The sequence below is a fragment of the Myotis myotis genome, unplaced genomic scaffold, assembly GCF_014108235.1.
Source record: "Myotis myotis isolate mMyoMyo1 unplaced genomic scaffold, mMyoMyo1.p scaffold_m19_p_17, whole genome shotgun sequence".
NCBI classification, from domain to species: Eukaryota; Metazoa; Chordata; class Mammalia; order Chiroptera; family Vespertilionidae; genus Myotis; species Myotis myotis.
Genome location: NW_023416321.1, coordinates 15,304,136 through 15,326,873, shown reverse-complemented (window position 1 = coordinate 15,326,873; position 22,738 = coordinate 15,304,136). Strand labels below are relative to the sequence as shown.

Genomic DNA, 22,738 nt, shown 5'->3' with positions numbered 1-22,738 from the left:
TGTTTGCTCGTTACCGAGCTCCGCACACAGGGGGCGCTCAACTCATGCTGTGGTTTGAACGCCACGGGAAGGTAGGGCTGCGAGGGGTCTATTAAACCACAAAGCTTTTCGAAGTTTCCTGTTGGCTGAGTCAATTTTATGGCAACACCTGGCAGGTACTTTCCACTCCTGCCCACAGTGGCCAGTGGGACGAAGCTTAAAATAAGTATTTCTAGTTTCTGAGGTCAGGTGAAGGCCAAAAGAGCAGCTGTCCCTGCAGCTCAAACAATCCTGAGGAGGGACCTGGTGTTACTTTTTAAAGCCTTCTGTTACCTAAAATCTCATTAGCCTTTGAAATATACTTGTCTCCACACGTTTAGGGAGCAGTATCGAGAATCAGATGCCCTGGCCAGTGTGGCTCAGTTGGTTGGAGCGTCACTGGGCACCGAAAGGTTGCTGGTTCTGTTCGTCAGGGCACATACTTAGGTTGCGGGTTTGATTCCTGGTGGGGGTGTGTACAGGAGGCAACCAGTGTTTCTCTTACATATTGATGTTTCTCTTTCCCTCTCTGAAATCAGTAAAAACATCTTCAGGTGAGGATTAAAAATCAAAAAAGGAATTAGAAAAGATGGAACAGAAATGATGGAACTGCAGGCTAGATGCTGGCCAAGAGTGCCAGTTATGCTCGTGTCTGGGCTCTGGGGAGGGGATAGTGGCCTCACACCATGGTCATTTTCTGACTATCACAATGGGTTCCTTACACCTGGACTTCCTCTTTTGAGGCTCTCGCCTCCTCTAATCACATACCAGATTAATAAGAGACCTATCAAGGGTAGGACACCATTCAATGTTAGTCTCTTACAGATTGTTCTCATATAAGATTTATTCCCCAGCACCCCTCCCACCCCTCCCCTCACCCCAATTCACAGTGGAGGACTAAGGAGATTCAGAGCAGGATCCCCAGGTACAAGAAACACCTTCCAAAGATTTTGCTCTCCTTCCTTCCCTCCTTGCTAACTCCCAAGCCTGGAGCTACACACACTCATGCAAACGCGCAAAATCCCACTCGTTTCCCACACCTCCCATTTTTTTCCACATCAGAGATCACCTGTAAGACATCTGGGCTCTGAGAGGAGATAAGGTGCCCAAAATATTTGAGAACCCTAAGTGGGGAAATGCCATTACCACTAACATTCACACAAAGGTGACTATGAAATAGGCATCTAGTTCTTCTCCCTTCTCACTGTTCATGATTTTCACGTCCTGGCCTCCACCTTTCATCAGCCAAGAGCAAACATGCTAGCACACTCCCACCTGTAGCACATGAAAATGGGCTCTGTCCAGCATCCCTCACCCAGGTGCGGAGGCGCTGGGGGAGTGGTCCCTGAGGATCAGCAAAGGGTTAATGCTGAGGGAAAGAGGACAGGAGTTTGGCTTGAGCTCTGGAGAAGCAGAGAGAGGGTGTAAGCTGACATAAGTTTAGAACTAATTACCAGTTTCAGTTTTTGTTTCACATGATTTTACTAGGGACAGTCTTAACAGATACCCCTTAGAGGGGTCGCTGCTCATTACAGACACAGTCTTGCTAATTGGGCTCATCCTTAAAAGAGGTCCACCAGGTTGGGAAGCAGTTCAATATAAAAAGTTTTAACGGAGCTGAACAGAGTAAGAATAGCTGGTGAAGGAAGAGCTGGTGGCTTCTGGGATGAATGCCACTGAGCCGTTGGTAAAGTGCTACTCTGGCCTCCCCCATGGAATGCTGCTTCTCCAGAGCAGCAGCAAGGGAAGGAGCAGGAACATGGGAATGGGTGTGGTCTGGTATTGCTTTGCTAGTTGCTCAGGCCGATGGGCAAACAGAGCCAGGGGTTAGCAGCACCGAAGACTACCAGGCAGCTCCAAAAGATTCAGTGAGACCATCGAGAGGCACTCGCCCTTCCAGCCAGCTGACCCCACGGCCCAAGGTAATGTAGAAGAGGCCCACCTCCACATCATGTTCACATTTCTTAAATTTCACAAGCAGTTTTGGAGCAAACTGGGGATTAGGCCTCAAGAAATGAGGATGGGCTGTGGCAGAGGGAACAGGCCTGCTCTGCAGGACCAAAGGAGAAGCCTGCTTAGAAACAGACAAATCATGGCTTAGCCCAAGAGGAGAATGACAGTGTAATTCTTCCAGCTGCTGCCTGACTTGGGCCTCTAGGGAGATGATGGAGGAGGAAGGGCTCTTCTATCAATGAGGGCTCCTGAGCACCCATACCTAGAAGCAAACAGCAGCACCCCCTCAAAGGGGAACCAATACCCCTGACTACTTTGTTCCCCAAAAGAACCATCCTGATGGGGAGAAGCCTCCCTAAGGAAGCACACTCACACTTCAGTGACTGAGCTCAGAAATGGGTGTACAGCTGGTAGCAGGGAAGTGAGTATCTTCTCTCAACAGGCCTCTGGACATCAGCCAGGCCACCAGGCATACAAGTATAAGTCAGGGGATGGGACCTGGGTTCTTCCCTTGCCCCTTCACCTTTAGTGGGATGAGAAAAAAACCCTAAGCCACAGTGACCCCCCCAAAAGGAGTCTCTGCTTCAGTGGCTCCTGGAACTGGCAGGGTCCAGCTGACTCAGCTCTGACTGGTCCAGAAGTTCAAAGTCATCCCCCTCAGCATCAGTGTCCAGGTCTGAGCTGGGGGCCGGGAGGAAGCCTCTGGTTGCTCTCCGGGGAGGTTGGCCAGAAGGGCCAGGCTGGGAGGCCCCTGACAGGGCCAGCTGGATCATGCCCTGGGAGACCAGGCTGGCCAAGTTGCTGGTGAGGTTGGATCCTGCAGGCAGGGCACCAAGCAGGAGCTCCGGCAATGTACTCTCGTCACGGCTGGCTGGGAAGCCCTGGGGCTCATTAGCCCCTGGTGGGGAATGGTACATCAAGCTGGGCATTCCAATGCTGGTATCGTCCTCATCGTCCAGGCCAGCAGGATCCACATTAATGGAAGGGAAGTCTGGAAGGTCTCTGGCAAAGGATTCCTCTGGATCACTGTGCCCATCTAGGTCTGAAAGCACAGAAGGATGTCTGAGACATAGCAACTACCTGACCCCAGCCCCACCAAGTCGGCCCCACGTAACCACATTTTTCCACCCTGGATATCTAAGGGTGAAGCAAACCCATGGCACTGGTCAGCTCTTCCCTCTGCTTATAGACTCTGAGTCCTCTGCTGGTGAGAGAACTCCCCTCTCTCCTTCCCCTCTGCTCCCCGTGAACCTACAACCTGAGGAAACTAAGGCACTGAGGCTTCCAAGGAGAGCAGCTGTGCCATCCTGGATGTGGCCATACCCCTAAGGCTGCTCTGACACCTAAGCCACTTCTCAGAAACAGGAGAGGAGAGGGCGGTATCCCTTCTGTCCAGGGAAGCTGAAAGGTGGTAAGTCAGAACCATTATCAAGTCAGGCCGCTCACCTTCAGAGCCTTCTGTTAGAGGTGTCTGGCCCCGTGAAAGATTGAATGTGCCATTGTCTGTGTAGGAGACCTCAGCATCCGAGTGCTCAGAGTCTGTGATGGCCAATTCCCTGGCAACAGTAGAATCATCCAGCTAAGGAAAGAAAAGACAGACAAGCCTGAAGAGATGATGCCGGTAAGGACAGATGCAATAAATTAAAATTTTTTAAAAGTTAAAAAAAAAAAAAGAACAGATGCAATTCCCTAGTAACAGCTTTACTAATTACTGGCCCTGAAGACTACCCTAAGGCCAGAAGTAACCAGATGTGGATGGAGACTTCTGTCAAAATCTTGACCATTTTTAGGCTGCTTCCCAAGGAAAACACCCTTACTCATCAATCTTGAGCACAGGAAGGAAAGCAGTCTTAGGAGTCAACCAGCCACTTACTCTTAAGCAAACTGATCCAGAAAACACTTTTCACAGGTGACCTGGAGGACACACACTGCCCAACCCAAGATGAGCAGGGCTCTTTATTTTTTTTTTTAATATATTTTATTGATTTTTTACAGAGAGGAAGGGAGAGGGATAGAGAGTTTGAAATATCGATGAGAGAGAAACATCGATCAGCTGCCTCCTGCACACCTCCCACTGGGGATGTGCCCGCAACCAAGGTACATGCCCCCGACCGGAATCGAACCCGGGACCCCTTAGTCCATAGGCCAACGCTCTATCCACTGAGCCAAACCGCACAGGGCATGAGCAGGGCTCTTTAAAAGATAATCACACCAGTTCCAGAAGTTCTGCCATGATGGCAGGGGTTAAAGGGAGACATGAAAGAAGGTGTGCTGGTCACCAGGCTCAAATTGAGATTTACAAAGTCCCAATATAACACTAGCTTCTCACAGGAGTGCCAGTTATGCTCATGTCTGGGCTCTCACAGGGGTAAGGAGGGAGTACTTGAGCCTATGAGCTTACTAATAACTAAATGTAGGTGCCAGATGGTTAAAAGGAAGCTAAAGAAGACTGGCCAGCCCTGGCTCAGTTGGTTGGGCGTCATCCCATGCTCCGGAAGGTTGCTGGTTCGATTCCTGGTCAGGGCAAAGGCCTTAGTTGTGGTTGTGGGCTCACTCCCCAATGGGTGGCGTGCAGGAGGCAGCCGATCAATGATTCTCATCATTGATGTTTCTATCTGCCCCTCTCCCTTCCTCTCTAAAATCAATTAAAAATATATTAATAAATAAAAAAGAAAATTCTTTTTTTTAAAAAAGAAAACTGGCCAGTGGTACAGTCCCACACCCAAAATACCTGAGGACAGAAGGCAGCAAGCTCTTCTTCACTGTCACTCTGGTTGTCCATGGCATGTTCCGGGTGTAGAGCTCTGCGGCGCACTATGTGGAAAGAGCAGAAGGCCTTGGCACCTTCCCTTGAAGGGGAAACCCCTACCCTCTGAGCTTCGAAGGCATAAAATGAGAACATAAGATAACCCAGGCATATAAGCATGACCATTGGACACAGACACTAGGGGGGTGAGGGCATGTGCTGTGGGAATGGGGGTAGCCAGGGAGGGGTCAATGGGGGAAAAAGGAGACATATGTAATACTATATATAACTAGAGGCCCCGTACACAGATTCGTGCACTGGTGGGGTCCAGCCAGTTGGCCCACCGCTATTGGGGCTGGGGCTGATTGGGGGTGGCTGGGGGGAGGGGCCACGGGTGGTTGGATGGGCGGCCCTGCCCCCTGGTGGTAGAACTCCTGGTTGAACTCCCAGTTGAGGGGACAATTTGCATATTAGCCTTTTATTATATAGGATACTTTAAACAATAAAGAGTTAAAAAAAAAAGGAGAGAGAGAGAACCCAACCTCTCTGAATACGGCCCTAAGCCTACCCAACAATGCCTGAGGTGAGTTGCAGAGCCCAAGTGGACAGAAAGGTAAGTTGATAGCACAGAAGAAAAAGATCTCTCTTCCAACAGCTCTCCATTAGCCACCCTCAGGTGATCAACTACCAGGCTTGTCAACAGCTCTCAGGGTCAGCGAGGGACTGACTGGGTGTCCAGGTGGAAAGTAGGCACTATCACAGAGGGCAGAGGGAGATGCCCAGCTTAGTTAGATCAGGCTTTTGAGGACTGATATTATTCAGCTGGCTGTCCGGGAGGAGCAGGGCCTTGGTGACCAAATGCAGGGCTATTTGAGGTCAGGGCTTAATGCACACCTAACCTGATCAGACCACAGCAGAGGAAAAGTTCACACAACTGTCGTCACTGTGTTTGGAAAGCAGCCAGCACAGTGCTTGGGCACAAGGAAAATGCTTCATAAAAAGTAGCAAACACTAGGGATTATCTTCACTGTTTTTTATTCAACACAGGAGAGCTTTTCTCAGATTTGTTTAAAATGGGAGTGTCTTGAATTCCCAAATGGAAAAAAAATGGGTAAGCCTGCATAGATTTCCCTGGAATAGAATATCACTTTTACCTCCCACCCCCCCACACACCAACCACATCCCGCTTTTCCCACTTTCGAGGACCTACCCATTATGTCAGGCCTATAGGCCTTCCTTCTCTTCCCCAAACTGCCCAAGTGGAAGGAAGACTCCCCCTTACACTTACGTTGTCTCTCTCTCTGCTTGGACATCATATAGCCGCGGACACTGAAGTCCAGCCGCTGCAGAGCTGGCTTCAACCGTACACAGGCTCGATCCCACAGTCGGTGGTACACAGCAAGGGGCCACATCATGACAGTGACAACTGAGAAGAGTGGGAAATAGTGGCAAAATGGAGAAGGGGTGCACAAAACAGTCCTACCTGTCCCTTTGCTCTTGTGTCCTGAGGGGCTTAGACACTTAATATAAAACAGTTATGCCTGATTCTGCTGGCCACCTTCACTAGTCTCCCCAAGTACATGAGGGCGTTTTGTTGGAAGGTAGACACATCTGCAGCCATCTACAGAGCTGATTCACTGAGGGCAGAATGAGATGTGCGGTCACTTGCATATGGGTGTCACTGAGCCATAAATAAGGCCAAAGGGTAACAATGCCTCAGAAACTACATAACAAATCACATGAGCTCTGATAATGGCCACAGCCATAACTATTCAGTTCCTTTGGCCTCAAACAAGCAGTGTTCATGCCAATAGGAAGTAACTAAATTTATAAAACTGTGCTACGGGGGGGAAAAGTGATCTAGGGTAAACAGAACCTAGCTGAGGATCCCCTAAGACAGTGGTTCTCAACCTGTGGGTCGCGACCCCATTTGGCGGTCGAACGACCCTTTCACAGGGGTCGCCTAAGACCATCCTGCATATCAGATATTTACATGACGATTCATAACAGTAGCAACATTACGGTTATGAAGTAGCAACAAAAATACTTTTATGGTTGGGTCACAACATGAGGAACTGTATTTAAAGGGTCAGAAGGTTGAGAACCACTGCCCTAAGAGTTAAGTTTTGCTGTTACACAATACACTATAAACATTCTCTCCTTAAATAGGGACAGTCCTTTAGAGTTGTTAATACAGTATGTTAGTTAACTCTCGTCAATTTCTAAAACTGACTTGGTAAGATAAGGACTTTATATGTGGGGAGCCTGCTGTAAGGGTAAGAAGACCCTTTCAGGACACTAAACAAATCATGGGGCGGGGGGAAAGAAAAAAGATAATTTCCTAGAGAATAAAAGTCCTCCCTAGACCCAGAGTTAGCTGTGGCTGGAAAAGCTATGAGTAGAGTAAGCTCACAGGGGTAGGTATATGCCATACTTACGCATTAAATAGGACAGCAGGAGCCCAGGGATGTAGCGGCCCAAGACAGCCAAAAAGGTGAGTATCCCACAGCTCAGCAAGCAGAACTGGGGGAGTCAAGAAACAGCATTGAGTTTCTGCTACATGGCAGGGGACTAGGGTGAGCATGGGAGGTAGAGATGTGACTGAAATAATTCTTTATGGCCTATGAGTAAAGCACAAACACATCGGAATGACACATGTACCCGCCACTTTGCATCCAATTTGATTCTCTTTGGGAGGAAAAGAGGATGACCACTTCTATTCAAACTCCTTTGACGTAGCTAGCCCCATAGGGCTGCACCTTTCATGCTGGGAAACTGGTTTGAATAGGACTTAGCCAAATATTCTCTCTGAAAGCAAGTGTTGGTGGTGGGTTTTTTTTAAGTCAAATTAAAAATAAAAAAAACCCAACAACCTATCACATGTTTAATATGACACAGAATACATACAAGCAAGCTTTCTTTCTCACCTTGGAAGAGAAAGATGGCCTAATCTAAGTGGCAAGCACCCAAAAGAGGAGTCATCAAGCTCTGCTTTAGTCTAGTGGCTAGTCAAGCCTTTTTCTATTAACTTCCCTTCGTCTCTATAATAAACTCTTGATCTTTTCTTTTCTTTCTTGAATGAGAATATGTAGTAAAGGGGTTTGTTTTGGGTTTGTTTTCAGTTTAGCATGAACTGAACTGAGAAGCCAGACACAGAAGTGAAAAGGGGAAGCGTCTTACCTTGCCTGGGTTTTGCTTTTTGAAAAGCAAAAGATTCCTTATGAAAATGGTCCCACTAACCCAGACTTCAGCTACATGGTGACAGAGCTCAGGCACGCTGAGTAACCGAGGGTGCACAAAGCCCCAGCTATGAAGAGAGAAGGGGGAGCTGTAAAAGGGGAGTGCTGAGGATCCCCCCCTCTTGCTGTGTAGGAAGCCAACGCTTCCGGGTTTAAATAGGGGCTAGGGAGTGGCTGTCCTAGGTGCTTTGGAGGTGAAGCATGACTTTCTTCTTGGCTCACCAGGTTGAAACTTGAATTTGGGGACTACAAGGGCAAACCTGCTCTGACAACTCCACCCTATGAGCCGGCAGCCCAATCCTCATGTGTAAACCTGCCACCAGCTCCAAGGCCCTTTGTGCTTAGAAACATCATCCCTGCACTCAACCATTGCAATTCACTGTGATTGCAATCCAGGGATAAAAGTAAGGCAGTCTGACACCACTGCTGCTGAGAGGGAGGCAATGGTGGACATACCCTTCAGAGAGAAAAAAAGCAAAACCAAAAATAAAGCACAGCGGAGAAGATCACTTGGATCACACAGACGGGATGAGTGAGTTGAAAAATGGAAGCAGGAGCCGTAGACACAGAGGAACCTTTGACTTGCCGATGCCAGGAACCAGTGTGTTTTCTGACCAGGAAACTTTAAACAGCTGGAGGCCCCAGAAAACACTAAATGAGCTGGTATAACAACCGGGAGACTAATGAAACAAGCTGCCTTTAGGTTTTCTCACTAGGACTGGATAATGCAGCTAATTCTCTGGCATGTCAAGTTATGGGGCACTGTAATGCTTCTTTTTCAGAAACTTCTCTTGTAAATATCAGAGGACACTAGCCATCTCAACATACTTCTGCCTGAACTTTAGAATCTGTTAAAATGATTACTTGAACAACCTAGGTTCTCAGCTTACAGTTTGTCCAGAACATGGGGTTGACAACAACATATAACCAGAATATTACAACAAGAGAATCAATCAGAGCAAAAAAAGGGATTTAATTAGTATTCCATACCTCTCATTGTCTAATGCGTCGGGTCTTGACACTACAATATTAAAACAAACACCAGCATTAGTTGGTAGGGAAAACTAAATACGAAAATGTTAGGCTATTGGTCTGACTGCTCAAATTTTAATAGGTTTGGGGGGGGGGGGGAATAAAAGGAGACACTACGTTATACTGCCAGGTTAGGGAGCTGCCAACAAGGGAATGATGCCTGATGCTTGCTCATTTCTCCAGCAGGGGAGGGGGGTGGGGTAAGGAGGATTCAAATGGAGCATCAGGCCCCTTCTAATTACTGAAGCTGAGAGCCAAGGTATACACAAACAAATAGTCCATCCCACCCCTCAAGAATATCTGGTTTGTTGAAACACATCAATGGTGCACTAGGTTACAAGGCATGTTACAACTACTCCAACACTAGAAATCTGCCTATTCTTTTAAAAGAGAGACCCATTAACTACAAAAAAATGATGTAAAGTCTTTTGACATGATTCCTTGAAGTCTCTGCAATAGGAAGGGAATGTATTTAAAAGCTGTACACTCTAGCCTGGCGGATGTGGCTCAGTGTCTACCTATGAACCATGGGTCATGGTTTGATTCTGGGTCAGGGCACATGACAGGGTTGCGGGCTCAATCCCCAGGAGGGGGTGTGCAGGAGGCAGCTGATCAATGATTCTCATCATTGATGCTTCTATACCTCTCTCCCTCTCCCTTTCTCTCTGAAATCAATAAGAATATATTTTAAAATAAATTTAAAAATTCCTGAGAGGCAAATTGATACTGCCTTAGTAAAGACATAGTATCCAATGAAGTGAATTATTTTTTAAAAACTTGAGGACTATTTAAGGACTACTTATTCCTCAGGTCAATTATGAGGGCAGAATATCTCAGATGGCGAATCCGATTTTCTGAGCTTAACAATGAGAAGGGCATAATTCAGTTCTAAGAAATTACATGCAGAAGGAGAAAGGTCTCCTAAAGCAAATAATTCGAACATCAAAAGACATTCCCAGTTCCACATACTCCCTCATAAACCCCCAAAACTAAAGGTAAAAATTACAGAAAAGAAGTTCAGTGTGTTCTAAATGCTAAAAACTTACCTTTTATTTCAGGCCAGATTTTGTTCTTCCATTGATCTATACACACTATGATCATTGAGCTGAATGCAAGTAAAAATACAAGACGAAGGGATGTCAGTGCAAAGAACCTAGAGAGAAGGAAAAACAAAAGATCATTATCCAATTAAGCTAATTTTAGAAAAGAACATTTGTGCACTAAAGGCTCTATAGTAAATAGACTTAGGTCATAGTTACATATCTCAATATACCTTAATTCATCCTTGATAACAAGTTGTCAAACATCTTTCTACCAAATTAGACCCAAGTATAGGGCAAAAAACTGGTAGAGATATATTAAAGAGCATTTCATTCAATTAGATATCCTTTGGGAAATGAGGTTCAAAAAGTAAAATGACTTGTCAAGGTCACACAGAAAGCACTGAAGCTACTTCTAAAAGCCAGTTCTTCAGCATTAACACCAATCCGTCTGAAACTCTTTCCAAAAATTGAAGAAGCCGGAACACTTCTTGATTCATTTTATTAAGCCATTACTCTAATACCAACACCAAATGACATTACAAGAAAACTACAGATCAATATCCTTTATGAATATAGATGCAAAATGCTCAATAAGTCACTGAAAAACTGAATTCAGCCGATATTAGAAGGATTATGCATCATGAACAATTCCTAGGATTTATTCCAAGAATGCAAAGGTGGTTCAACATACAAAAATAAATATATACATAATTATCACATTAATAGAATGAAGGAAATCTAGGTATTTGAAGGAATCAATCATAAACAGATAGTTATAAACAATCTGAGAACTCTGAACACTGACTGCACATCTGAATATATTAAGGGATTATTAATTGTTTTAGGTGTGATGTTATGGAAGTTATAAATTTAGAGTCCCTATTATTTTAGAGATATTTACTAAAATATTTATGAATGAAATGATATGATGTCTGGGTTTTGTGTTAAAATAATAGCTTGGCAAGGGTGTGAAAGAAGACGAAAGAAGATTGACTATGAGTTGATAACTGCTGAAGCTGGGAGATAGTACATGGGATTCTTTATTTGCGCTATTATCTCTACCTCTGCATACATGAAAAATTCTTCACAATAAAATACTTATAAAAAACCCTAACACCTCCAAGGCAAACCCTTGAAGAGTGTCTGTACTCCAGGGCTGACTTCACCAGTCTATGGGGAAATAAGCATGGAAATTGAAAGTAAGCACTTAGAAATTTGTATAACAATTTGACCTGTATTGCTTATGCCTTTTTAAACTTAGTTTGTCTAGTAAGTCATTTGTTTTGTATTTTACAAAAGTAATGATTTGCAACAGATCAGGAAAAATAACACTAGTCCTTACCACAGAAGATAGTTTGAGAAACACTGTTCTAAGATTGAGAGGAAGGCGGAATATTATCACCAGATTGGTGGTTCAGTAGGGCAGTTAGGCATGTTTTTTTTAAAAAAAAATATATTATTGATTTTTTACAGAGAGGAAGGGAGAAGGATAGAGTTAGAAACATCGATGAGAGAGAAACATCGATCAGCTGCCCTACTGGGTATGTGCCTGCAACCAAGGTACATGCCCTTGACCGGAATCGAACCTGGGACCCTTCAGTCTGCAGGCCGACACTCTATACACTGAGCCAAACCAGCTAGGGCTGTTTTGTTTTTTTTTAAATATATTTTTATTTATTTCAGAGAGGAAGGAGAGGAAGAGAAAGATAGAAACATCAATGATGAGAATCGTTGATCAGCTGCCTTCTGCACACCCTCTACTGGGGATAGAGCCTGCAATCGGGCATGTGCCCTTGACTGGAATTGAACCCAGGACCCTTCAGTCCGCAGGCCAATGCTCTATCCACTGAACCAAACAAGCTAGGATGGGGCATGGCTTTTTTTTAAAAGATGTTTTTATTGATTTTTAGAGAGACACGAAGGGAAAGGGAGGGAGACAGAATCATCAATGATGAGAGAGAATCATTGATTGGCTACTTCCCACATGCCCTCTTCTGGGGATCGAGCCTACAACCCAGGCATGTGCCCTGACCTGGTTCATGGGTCAACACTCAACCAACTGAGCCACACCAATGGGCAGGCATGGCTTTTAAAGTCAGATGTGCTTGAATGGACCCAGTTCCAAATCTCTCTCTCTCTCTCTCTCTGGAGCATTCTGTACCTTCTCCCTCCCTCCCCCCTCCTTATTTCCTAAGGCACGGATCTTTGTTTTCTTTCTCCAAGGACCCTTCTTTTGCTTCAGTAACTTGTTTCCTGAGTCCACACAGTCCAGATGACTCACTTCTGCTTCTGTGACTTTCTTTCTAAAGGGCCAAGGCAGTTCCACTTAGGCTCACCGCTGTTACTGTCTTCTTGCCTCTTCTATCTTAAGCCCTTCCTTTAAGCTTTAATAAACATACTCTCAAAAAGAATTTTTTTTAAATACTAGTTAATTAGCTTAACTTCGTTAAGCCTCAGTTTCCTCATCTATATGTGTCTTAATAATAAATCTTGCAGGATTGTTTGCAGGTATTAGAAACAACATACTTAATCATCTAGAAAAATATCATACTTGATCCTGCTTTAAAAAAAAATACAAGTCACCTAATACATTGTAAAATTGAATAGAACTACTGAAGTGTTATTAGGTATTATCACAGCAATTGATCAAACAAGGATTACCAAGGGTTGGTTATAAATGACCACTTCTCAACTCAACATGACCCAATGACTTCACATAATCACGGAACAATACCAAGAGTACAATCCTTATCATAATTTTTAAAAAGCTTTATCTGTGTGCATATAATACACAAAAACATAGGGATTGCAGAGGAACTTTAATTTTTGTCTCTAGACAGTTGTTTGTTTGTTTTTTTGTAAAATATATTTTATTGATTTTTTACAGATAGGAAGGGAGAGGGATAGAGAGTTAGAAACATCGACGAGAAAGAAACATCAATCAGCTGCCTCCTGCACACCCCGCACTGGGGACGCGCCCACAACTAAGGTACATGCCCCTGACCGGAATCGAACCTAGGACCCTTCAGTCCGCAGGCCGACGCTCTATCCACTGAGCCAAACCGGTTAGGGCTCTAGACAGTTTTGTACTTTGTTTTCAATAAACATGAATCCATGTTATATAACTTTTAAAACTATACAAAGAATAAGGGATGGAATGAAACGAGAACTTAGAAATCCAGTCACAAGTGACAACCCTATTCCAATTTTTCCACCCCACCACTGAAAGGATACTGCAATTATATGTGAAATTAAAGAACAAGGGCAGCTTAACCGAAAGGAGCCTCCAGAGCTGCCCCAGGCCATTAATCTTCTCTCCAAAGCCAGTTCATCATCCCCACAAAACAAGCCAATTTAACAAGGCCAAGGATAAAGGCTTTAGAGCTTCCCAGTGCTGCTGCCTCCATGTCCCAGGAGCAAGAGTGGCGCGACTGCTGTTTTCTCCAGAGTGCTTGAATGGGCTCTCTCGGGAGGCCATCCGCACTGTCTGCCATCTCCACTTCCCCGATCATAGTTACTAACACAAATATAAACTGGAGGAGGGAAGGATATTAAGCTCTCCTAAGAAAGATCAGTTTTTCAAAGATGATGGCAATGAAAATACTGTTTCTCCAAAACCTGGACTATTTTTAGTCATCTGTTATAGCCCCCAACCTATGCTTCAACTTAGTTCCATAAACATTTGAGTGCCTGTTACATGCCAATGCCTAGTAAGCAGTCCAGTTATGGAAAAGAGTAAGGCACAGACCTTACTCTCAAGTGTATTTATGTGTCTGTGTGTGTTTGCAACATAATATGACATGGTAATAACAAAGAAGAGGACATCTAAGTGGGCTTTGAAAGACAAATGGTAAGAAAACATGGCCAAAGGATGTAGGGAAGGAGATGACAGATAGGGAGAACAATCAGGTGACAGGACATATTTAAGACAAGTAGTTTGGCAGAACTGAAACTTAAAGAACAGAGGGAGCCCAGCCGGTGTGGCTCAGTGGTTGAGCTTAGACCTATGAACCAGGAGGTCACAGTTTGATTCCTGGTCAGGGAATATGCCTGGGCTGCGGGCTGAATCCCCAGTGTGGGGCTTGAAGGCAGCCAATCAATGATTCTCTCTCATCATTGATGTTTCTATTTCTCCCTCCTTCTCCCTTCCGCTCTGAAATCAATAAAAAATATGTATCTTGAAAAATAATAAAAATAAAAAAAAGAACGAAGGGAGGGAATGAGTACAAGGAGAGAGGTGGGGGTGGGAGTCACATCGTGGGCCTTTTATGACAAAGGGTATTGGATTTTGAAGGTAAATTAGTATAGAGTTTTACAAAGAGTGTATTTTCTGGGTCATGAAGGCTAACATCTTTTTGAGCGAGATTAATTCTGGTCCACAAGTCCATTTTAGGACCAGATGTATCCTTTTGTTGAACAAGCCAATGCAGGAACTTCAAAGGAAGAAGATTTTGTGTGGTATAAAATAACATTTCTTGGGAAAATACTTTCCTCCATGTAGATAAAAACTTAATTAACAGAAAGAGCACCTCAAACCACTAGAGTTGATCCCTCCACGGTAACTAGAAAATATCAATGTTTCCTCAGGGGTCTATACAGTTAAGTGTGTGCGCCTTTCCTACCAGCCCTCAACACTAAATTCCTAAAAGAAAAGGGAATATCAATTGGATAGGTGTGTTTTGGATATACTGAGGGTCACATATGCCTTTTATGAAGGTAATGTGAAAGCCTCCCTGTAAAAACCACTGCCACTATGTTCGAGGACAAGACATCATTGAAGATAAAGTACTTCTGAAACTGGTATGGGTAAGGGATGGAAGGAAAATAAGAGAAGAGTCCTCTGGATTAGCTTAATCCTAAAATGTCTATTCCCACAGACAGAAAAAATTCACATGCAGCTTTAACAGTGTACAAGTTTAATAAAACATGCAAGACATTTCTCAGCAAATCTAATCAGCATGAGAACTTCCCAACTTAACAAAAACAACTGCAAATGTAGTCAACTCTGGATAGTCACAAGTGAATTATTCAATCTGGGGACTGCCCATAGGCCATTACTCCTACCCGTTGTGGGCTCACAATCAATTTTTCCTTATGTGTGTTTTTTTAATTGATCTGGGAGAGACAACAACTTATTATTCCATTCACATATGCATTCATTGATTGATCCCTGCATGTGCCCTGACTGCGATCGAACCGCAACCTTGGCATATGAGGACAACGCTCTAATCAACTGAGCTACCTGGCCAGGGCAATTTTTCCTTATGATATTTATTTTTCTTATTTCTAAAGCCAAGCATGTTGATTGGAGAAAGCTTAGAACATATAAGTAATCAAGAAAATAAAAATGAAATTAATACATCATCTATGAAACATTCTTACAAAAAAATTTTTTGAACCGGAATCTGACCAAGCCTCTAGATCCAATTACTAATTTACAGGAAATACAGAGCACAGGAGAACATGTTAAGCCACAGATGAGGAAATCTAGTCTGTAGGACATTTTACAAGACAAACTGGTTTCTTCAACAAATTCACTGCAAAGAGGAAAGAAGAGTGAAAGGGCACCAACAAAGTAAGAGATGTAAAAAACAGCAGTCACAATATGTGGACTTCATTTGGTTGCTAACCCAAACAAACTGCTTAAAAAAAAAAAAAAAGACACTTATGAGAAAATTGGAAATTTGAACACTGACTGAGATCATTAATTTTTTACATGTGATAGTGGCAGTAGAATTTTTTAAAGTCTATTTTTCAGAGACACATATTGAAACACAGATTAAATGATATGACATCTAGAATTTGCCTCAAATTCAAGAAGGGAAAGAATTGGGGTAATAAGACTGAAAATTGGCCATGAAGTGAAAATGTTTAAAGCTGGGTGTATGGTGGTACATATTATTCTGTCTACTTATATATGTTTTAAAGTTTCCATAAAAAAAAAGTTTTAGGGCCTGGCCGGGTATCTCAGTTGGTCAGAGCATCATCCCGATACGCCAAGGCTGCAGGCTCCATTTCCCATTAAGACACACAAGAATCAACCAATGAATGCGTAAATAAGTGGAACAACAAATGGATGTTTCTCTCTTTCTCTCCCTCCTTCTCTAAAATAAATAAAATTTAAAAACCTAATAAGCACAAATTAATAACTCACTGTCCTTTATTTACCTTAGAATTTTTATTACCAATGAGAATAAACATTCTTTCTTTAAAAAAATCTATTTTATTGATTTTTTTTACAGAGAGGAAGGGAGAGGAATAGAGAGTTAGAAACATCAATGAGAGAAACATCAACCAGCTGCCTCCTGCACACCCCCAACTGGGGATGTGCCCACAACCAAGGTACATGCCCTTGACCAGAATCGAACCTGGGACCCTTCAGTTGGCAGGCCGGCACTCCATCCACAGAGCCAAACCGGTTATGGCAAGAGTAAACATCCTTTTAATATATTTTTATTGATTTCAGAGAGAAAGGGAGTTTTGTTTGTGTGTGTGTGTGTTTTTTTCAGAAAAATTATGAGAATTCCAAAACTAAACAATTTTTTTCAGGTTAACTATACCATGGATCCTCATTTTAGTACACATAAATTGGAGTTTGCTATAATCGTAAAGCTTATGCTATAACCAAACAAAGATCACATGCCTATTTTCTTTTCTTTTTTAATATACTTTATTGATTTTTTACAGAGAGGAAGGGAGAGAGATAGAGAGTTAGAAACATCGATGAGAGAGAAACATCGATCAGCTGCCTTCTGCACATCTCCTACTGGGGATGTGCCCGCAACTGAGGTACATGCCCTTGACTGGAGTCGAACCTGGGACCCTTCAGTCTGCAGGCCGATGCTCTATCCACTGAGCCAAACCAGTTTTGGCCACATGCCTATTTTTTTTTTTTTAATATATTTTATTGATTTTTTACAGAGAGGAAGGGAGAGAGATAGAGAGTTAGAAACATCGATGAGAGAGAATCATCGATCAGCTGCCTCCTGCACATCTCCTACTGGGGATATGCCCGCAACCCAGGTACATGCCTTTGACCGGAATCGAACCTGGGACCTCTCAGTCCGCAGGCCGATGCTCTATCCACTGAGCCAAACCGGTTTCGGCCACATGCCTATTTTCAATCAAAGAAGACACTATTTCTGGGTTCCTTCGTTATTACAGAGTAAGCTTAGCTCAGTGGCACTTTAGAACCATACCATCCTATAGAGACAAAAAGCCCACTGTTGTACAGGACTGTGGCTATCTAGTAATGAGCCAGACACTATAAATTAGAATGAAAAAAATTAACCCAATCTATGTCACGTAGTGATAGTTATTGGTTGCACAAAACCAGAAATGAAATCAACTAGCTGCTCTGACCTACTTTGTGTTAATGGACAGAAAGCACCCAACCTTATAATTAGGACAGATAAAAACTGATGGCAAGCCCTAGCCGGTTTGGCTCAGTGGATAGAGTGTCAGCCTACAGATCAAAGGGTCCCAGGTTCGATTCCAGTCAAGGGCATGTACCTTGGTTGCAAGTTCCTCCCCACCAGGCCCTGGTCAGGGCACATGCAGTAGGCAACCAATCGACGTGTTTCACATCGATGTTTCTGTCTCCCTCTTTCTAAAAATAAAAAAATAAAAATAAACTGATAGCAAAAGAGAGGCAAAAAAAAAAGCCAAAGCATCCTTGGAAGTCTTCTTGGCTACCAAACGCAACAAAACCCTCCAAAGACTATCATCAGAAACATTTGCTCAATAGATTTCCTCTGAAATTTGATGTGTAAATTTTTTTCACAGAACAAATGTCTCTACTTAACTGGGCCCTCCCTTCCACTTCCCGTTCTTCACTCTTGTTTTTTACGCAAATTCGAACCTTTTAAATCAGAATTGCTATATACCTTTAATCACTTTTTGGGTCATTTTTAAATTTGGATAGATTTTTTTGGAGGAGGGGGGAACACCTTGTTATTTTTTTCAATTGTGAAAACAATATATTCCATAATATCCCCTAGAATATGATATATGGTTAACTCAGACTAGTGACTGTAAAAGCAGATCCCAACAGGGAATCAACTTGTAGATTGCTCTAAATCAGTATCTGCAATTTAAAGACCACCTAGAGCAAGCATGTCAAACTCGCGGGCCGTGGGCCGCATGTCTTCTTTATTTGGCCCATGTCAGCCTTTGAGTTTGACCTAGAGCCTGGCCTGTGTGGCTCAGGAGTTGAGCGTTGGCTCATGAACCAGGAGGTCACAGTTCAATTCCCTGTCAGGGCACATGCCTGAGTTGTGGGCTCGATCCCCAATAAGGGGCCTATAGGAGGCAGTCCATCGATGATTCTCTCTCATCATTGATGTTTCTCTCTCTCTCTGAAAATCAATAAAAAATATAAACTTTAAAAAATAATAAAGATGACCTAGAATCATAGAATGCTGAAAACTGGAAAGGAGTTCAGAGTCATCTAGCCCTCCTTGAACCATATGTTCATACATTTCCAGGGCTCCTTTGTCTTCCCCTATCTCCTAGATTTGAGTCAAACTAAAAAGTTACTCAAACATGTTCTTTTCTGATCCTGTCAGGAATCACTTTTTTTTTTTTTTTTTTTTTTTTTTTTTTTTTTAGGATACACTCTTGCTGACTCATATTCTTCTCCCAAATCACTCATTTAATTTATGGGTGATGTTGAGGATAATGAAAATATAAGCAGTTGGGGAAGAAAGAAAAAATAAAACAAAAAAAGACAAGCAATTGGAAAGAAGGCCTGACGTGACTGTTATTATCCTAGTGATAATAATGTATCAGTGACCAGAAGCAAAATGGGCTGGAAGATCTCTGATTCGATCACCATAATTTCTCTGAAATCTGAAAAAAAAACCACATTTTTTTTAAAGAGTGAAAGCCTTGGAATACTGTAGTGGCAAGTCATCTACATCTCTCTCTCTCTTTTATGGTGTTTTTTCTTTATTAAGATATAAGAGGGCATGCCGAAACCGGTTTGGCTCAGTGGATAGAGCGTCGGCCTGTGGACTGAAGGGTCCCAGGTTCGGTTCCGGTCAAGGGCGTGTGCCTGGGTTGCGGGCACATCCCCAGTGGGAGATGTGCAGGAGGCAGCTGATCGATGTTTCTCTCTCATCGATGTTTCTAACTCTCTATCTCTCTCCCTTCCTCTCTGTGAAAAATCAATAAAATATATTTAAAAAAAAAAAAAAGATATAAGAGGGCACACTCACAGGTACAGAAAAACCTTCATTGAGCATAGAGAACTTTAAAAGCTAAATCACCTTCCTGAATTCTGATTTTTTTGTACTCCTACCCAATCTTCTAATGCCTCAAAATGTATTTTAAAACACACACCTCAGTTAGTGATATATCATTGTTCAAAACAAATAATCACCCTGACCAGTTGCTCAATGGTTAGAGCGCCAGCCCTCGAACCCAAGGGCTGAGGATTCAATTCCCAGTCAAGGTCACATACCTTGGCTGCAGATTCTCCAGTCCCAGTAGGGGCATGCCAGGAGGCAACCAAGCTATGTGTCTCACTCACATCCATGTCTCTCTCTCTCTCTCCCCACTCCCTCCCTCCCTTCCACTCTCTCTAGAAATCAGTAAAGAAAAAGAAAAAATCCTTGGGCAAGGATAAAGAAAAACACAAACAAATAACAAAAAATATTTCAGATTTGATTTTTCTCTGTCCTGAGCCAATGATCCTCGTGGTTCCTAAACATTTTAAATGTCTAATGCCCAGCTGGCAAGGCTCAGTGGTTGAGCATCAACCTATGAACCAGGAGGTCACAATTCAATTCCCAGTCAGGGTGTGTGCCAAGTTCCAGGCTCGATCCCCAGTAAGGGACATGCAGAAGGCAGTCAATTAAGATTCTCTCTCATCACTGATGCTTCTAGCCCACTCTCCCAATCCCTTTCTGTCTCTGAAATCAATTAAAAAACACACACAACATATTTAAAAAATAAAATGTCCAAAATTAAACAGCCACTCTTCAACATTCCAAAGTGAAATGTCAACATCCACATTCAATACGATGCTACTGGAATGTGAAGTCTAACTTTCATTTTAAACCTCACACTACCTTCCAGGAAGCACATTTACTGGTACTAAAACAAAGAATCCTATGAACTCCAATGTCAATCTACCTTAGCTTCGGGGGCCTTAATAATACCAGTCATCCTGTACTTGCCATAAATGGCATACCCACTTGTTTTCAGCATCAAGAGTCATACCCTCATTTTGCAATATCTCTCTCCCACCTACGTAGAGTGTGATGGGAATGTAACAAGAGGAACTGTTCTGGATACACAGCAGGCAAGCTACCAGGAGACAAAGACCAATCACAACAATGCTTTAACAGACTAGAAGTAGGGCCCTAGCAGGTTTGGCTCAGTGGATAGAGTATCCACCTGTGGACTGAAGGGTCCCAGGTTCCATTCTGGTCAGGGCACATGCCTGGGTTGCGGGCTTGATCCCCAATGTGGGGCGTGCAGGAGACAGCCAATCCATGATTCTCTCATCATTGATGTTTCTCTCTCTCCCTCTCCCTTTCTCTCTGAAATCAATAAAAATATATTTTTTTAAAAAAGAGAGAGACTAGGAGTAGGAAAGGGGGGATCTGAGTGAGATTCTAAACATAGCATAATAATAAAATTAAGTAACACGGTTGGGGGTGAACAAATTAAGGCTAACACTGTAACATTTGAAGATGTGTCTCCGTCAGAGCAATTCTTTATATGTAGACCTCTACCTGCATTCTATTTCAAAAAGCTCTCAGGCAAGGGGCATGTAGAAAGTCCCCTCCAAAAATAACTTACAGGCTACCGGCCCATGTGCACTAACAAATCCTTGGTTTATCAGGATTCATGTATAGATCAGCCAGTCATACTTTGATACAAAACTGGTTTATTGAGGACAACTTTTTCTTCTATGAGTACAATCCCAATGTAGGAAATGAAGTTCCGACTGGATGGTCTGGGGTTTGGGACTGGGATGGGGGTGCAAAAGGAAGAAAGAAACAGCCATTTGGGTAAACACTTCCGAATGAGGTTACGGGTTTCTGACAGAGAACAGGAGAGAAGTAGGTACCTGGGGATCTAGGAAGAAGCACTCTCCCCCACCCACCCCGCCCCACCCCAATAATGAAGACTGCTGTAAGAAAAGAAAAAAGTTTATCACCGAGTTTGCTAGACTCTGGAAGCAACACATGGCAGAGGCTACTGTGACAACTTTAACACGAGTCTCCTTCAAACTGTGCAGGATTAATTTAATAGCTAAACATTGTGTCTTCCTGACAATGAACTGGAAAACGTTTTGCTACAGCTGACGGAAAATCTTCTTTCAGAGAAAGGATAAGAAATGTTTTGGTTTTAAAACCAAGAATTTTAAGAGGAAAGCTATTTTGAGCAAAAAGAAAAAAATTTGGAAACACATACCTTGTTCTGTTTTAGGCTTATCCAGAATAGTCTTATTTCATTCAGCTGTAGGACCCCCCCCCCCCCACACACACACACACATATATACATATATACCTCAGTTCCCTGACCAATTATACTTCCCCAGATCCTTGGTAGATCCTATGAAAACCTAAGTCCCCTTTAGGTGATGACAACTGAGGGAAGCAGCAGTCCCTCCATTTTCAGAGAGCAGATCCTTAAAGTATATTTACAGCCCCCCTTTTCCAGCGCAGGAAAACTCACACACACTACAGACACCCTCCGTTTCCTTGCCTCTAAACCACGGCTAAAGACGCCGCTCTAACTCCTTGGGACAGGGAGGCGTGGCAATCCTAAGTGCCTTCCAAAAGGGCGCAATCTCACCATCACTATTTCCTAGCTGTTCTTTAAACGCTTGTAACTTTCAAGCTGCAGTTTCGGAGGCTCTTGGTGACGCTCAGACCTCACAAACTTCCCTGAGCGGGCCAAAGTACATCCACCCACGCTCACCCTGATCCCCGCCGCGCGGGCGGGCTGTCTCACAGCGCACCTCGGGACACCCGGTCCAGGCCTCCCGCCTCCGCCCCAAGAACGACCACTGACATCTCCGGAGACAGTCTCCAAGCCACCTGTGACCAGACCGGAGAAAGGAGGCGATGGCCTGAAAGGGACCCAGCTTTCCCCGGCTACAATGAGGCGCCCTCGCCCACAGCGGGAGGCTCCAGATGCTACCAGAAGCTCCGGCCAGATGTGCGGGGCGAGGGTGCGGGAGGAGGTAAAACAAGGAAGACAACTGGAAGGCCCTGCGGAGAACTGCGGTGCCAAAGGCTGCCGGCGGGATGGAGTGGGAGGAAGTGAAGGGAGATCAGGAAGGAGCCAATGCGGCGGAGAAAACAGGTGAGGCGAGAGGTGGAGCCCTAGAGAAACCTGCCGCGTTCCCGCCTCGGAGGGTTTCCGAGGGTCCAGTTTCTCACCAGAAAGCCGCGTTCAGCCCCAGGCACCACAGGGCGCTTCTGGCTGGCCGCTCCCAAACAAGTGCCGCCTGCACTCGGCTCAGCAGAGGCTCGTAAGGCCCCAGCACCTCCACCAGGGCCCGCTGCGCCGCCTCAACCTGCTGGTCCCTCTCCAAGGAGCCTGACATAGCGCCGCGGCCCCGGAAAGTCGGCCTCGAAGCTGGGCCTGGGACCGTGGCCACCCCCTCTGCCTCCGCCATCTGCCCCCGGCAGCCACCACATCCGGGGCCGCGCGGCTTGACAATCACAATAACACCAACTGCGCAG

At 44.0% G+C, this 22,738-nt stretch overlaps 1 protein-coding gene across 2 annotated transcripts; it reads right to left on the bottom strand.

Annotated features, from left to right (window-relative positions):
- Positions 1 to 1,481: 1,481 nt before the first annotated feature.
- Positions 1,482 to 22,735, bottom strand: RETREG3 (reticulophagy regulator family member 3). 2 transcript variants are annotated; one of them, XM_036339724.1, is made up of 9 exons: positions 22,433 to 22,735; positions 10,035 to 10,141; positions 8,947 to 8,977; positions 7,898 to 8,045; positions 7,156 to 7,240; positions 6,006 to 6,143; positions 4,703 to 4,785; positions 3,418 to 3,550; positions 1,482 to 3,013 (listed from the first exon to the last, which is right to left on the bottom strand). In XM_036339724.1, exons 1-9 carry the CDS (start codon positions 22,669 to 22,671, stop codon positions 2,556 to 2,558), a joined length of 1,422 nt encoding a protein of 473 aa, XP_036195617.1. In that variant the 5' UTR covers positions 22,672 to 22,735; the 3' UTR covers positions 1,482 to 2,555. The 2 variants fall into 2 exon arrangements, with proteins under 2 accessions (XP_036195617.1, XP_036195618.1); XM_036339725.1 differs by having other exon boundaries at positions 7,898 to 8,024; positions 22,433 to 22,733.
- Positions 22,736 to 22,738: the final 3 nt, after the last annotated feature.

What these genes read in the sequence shown, in the direction of transcription:
- RETREG3 (XM_036339724.1), bottom strand. Translation starts at nt 22,671, where the DNA reads ATGGCGGAGGCAGAGGGGGTGGCCACGGTCCCAGGCCCAGCTTCGAGG. An exon ending in GACGCATTAGACAATGAGAG is followed by an intron (nt 8,046 to 8,946) that starts GTATGGAATACT and finishes CCCCTTTTACAG; the next exon opens with CTCCCCCTTCTCTCTTCATA. An exon ending in CAAGCAGAGAGAGAGACAAC is followed by an intron (nt 4,786 to 6,005) that starts GTAAGTGTAAGG and finishes CTTTCCACATAG; the next exon opens with TGCGCCGCAGAGCTCTACAC.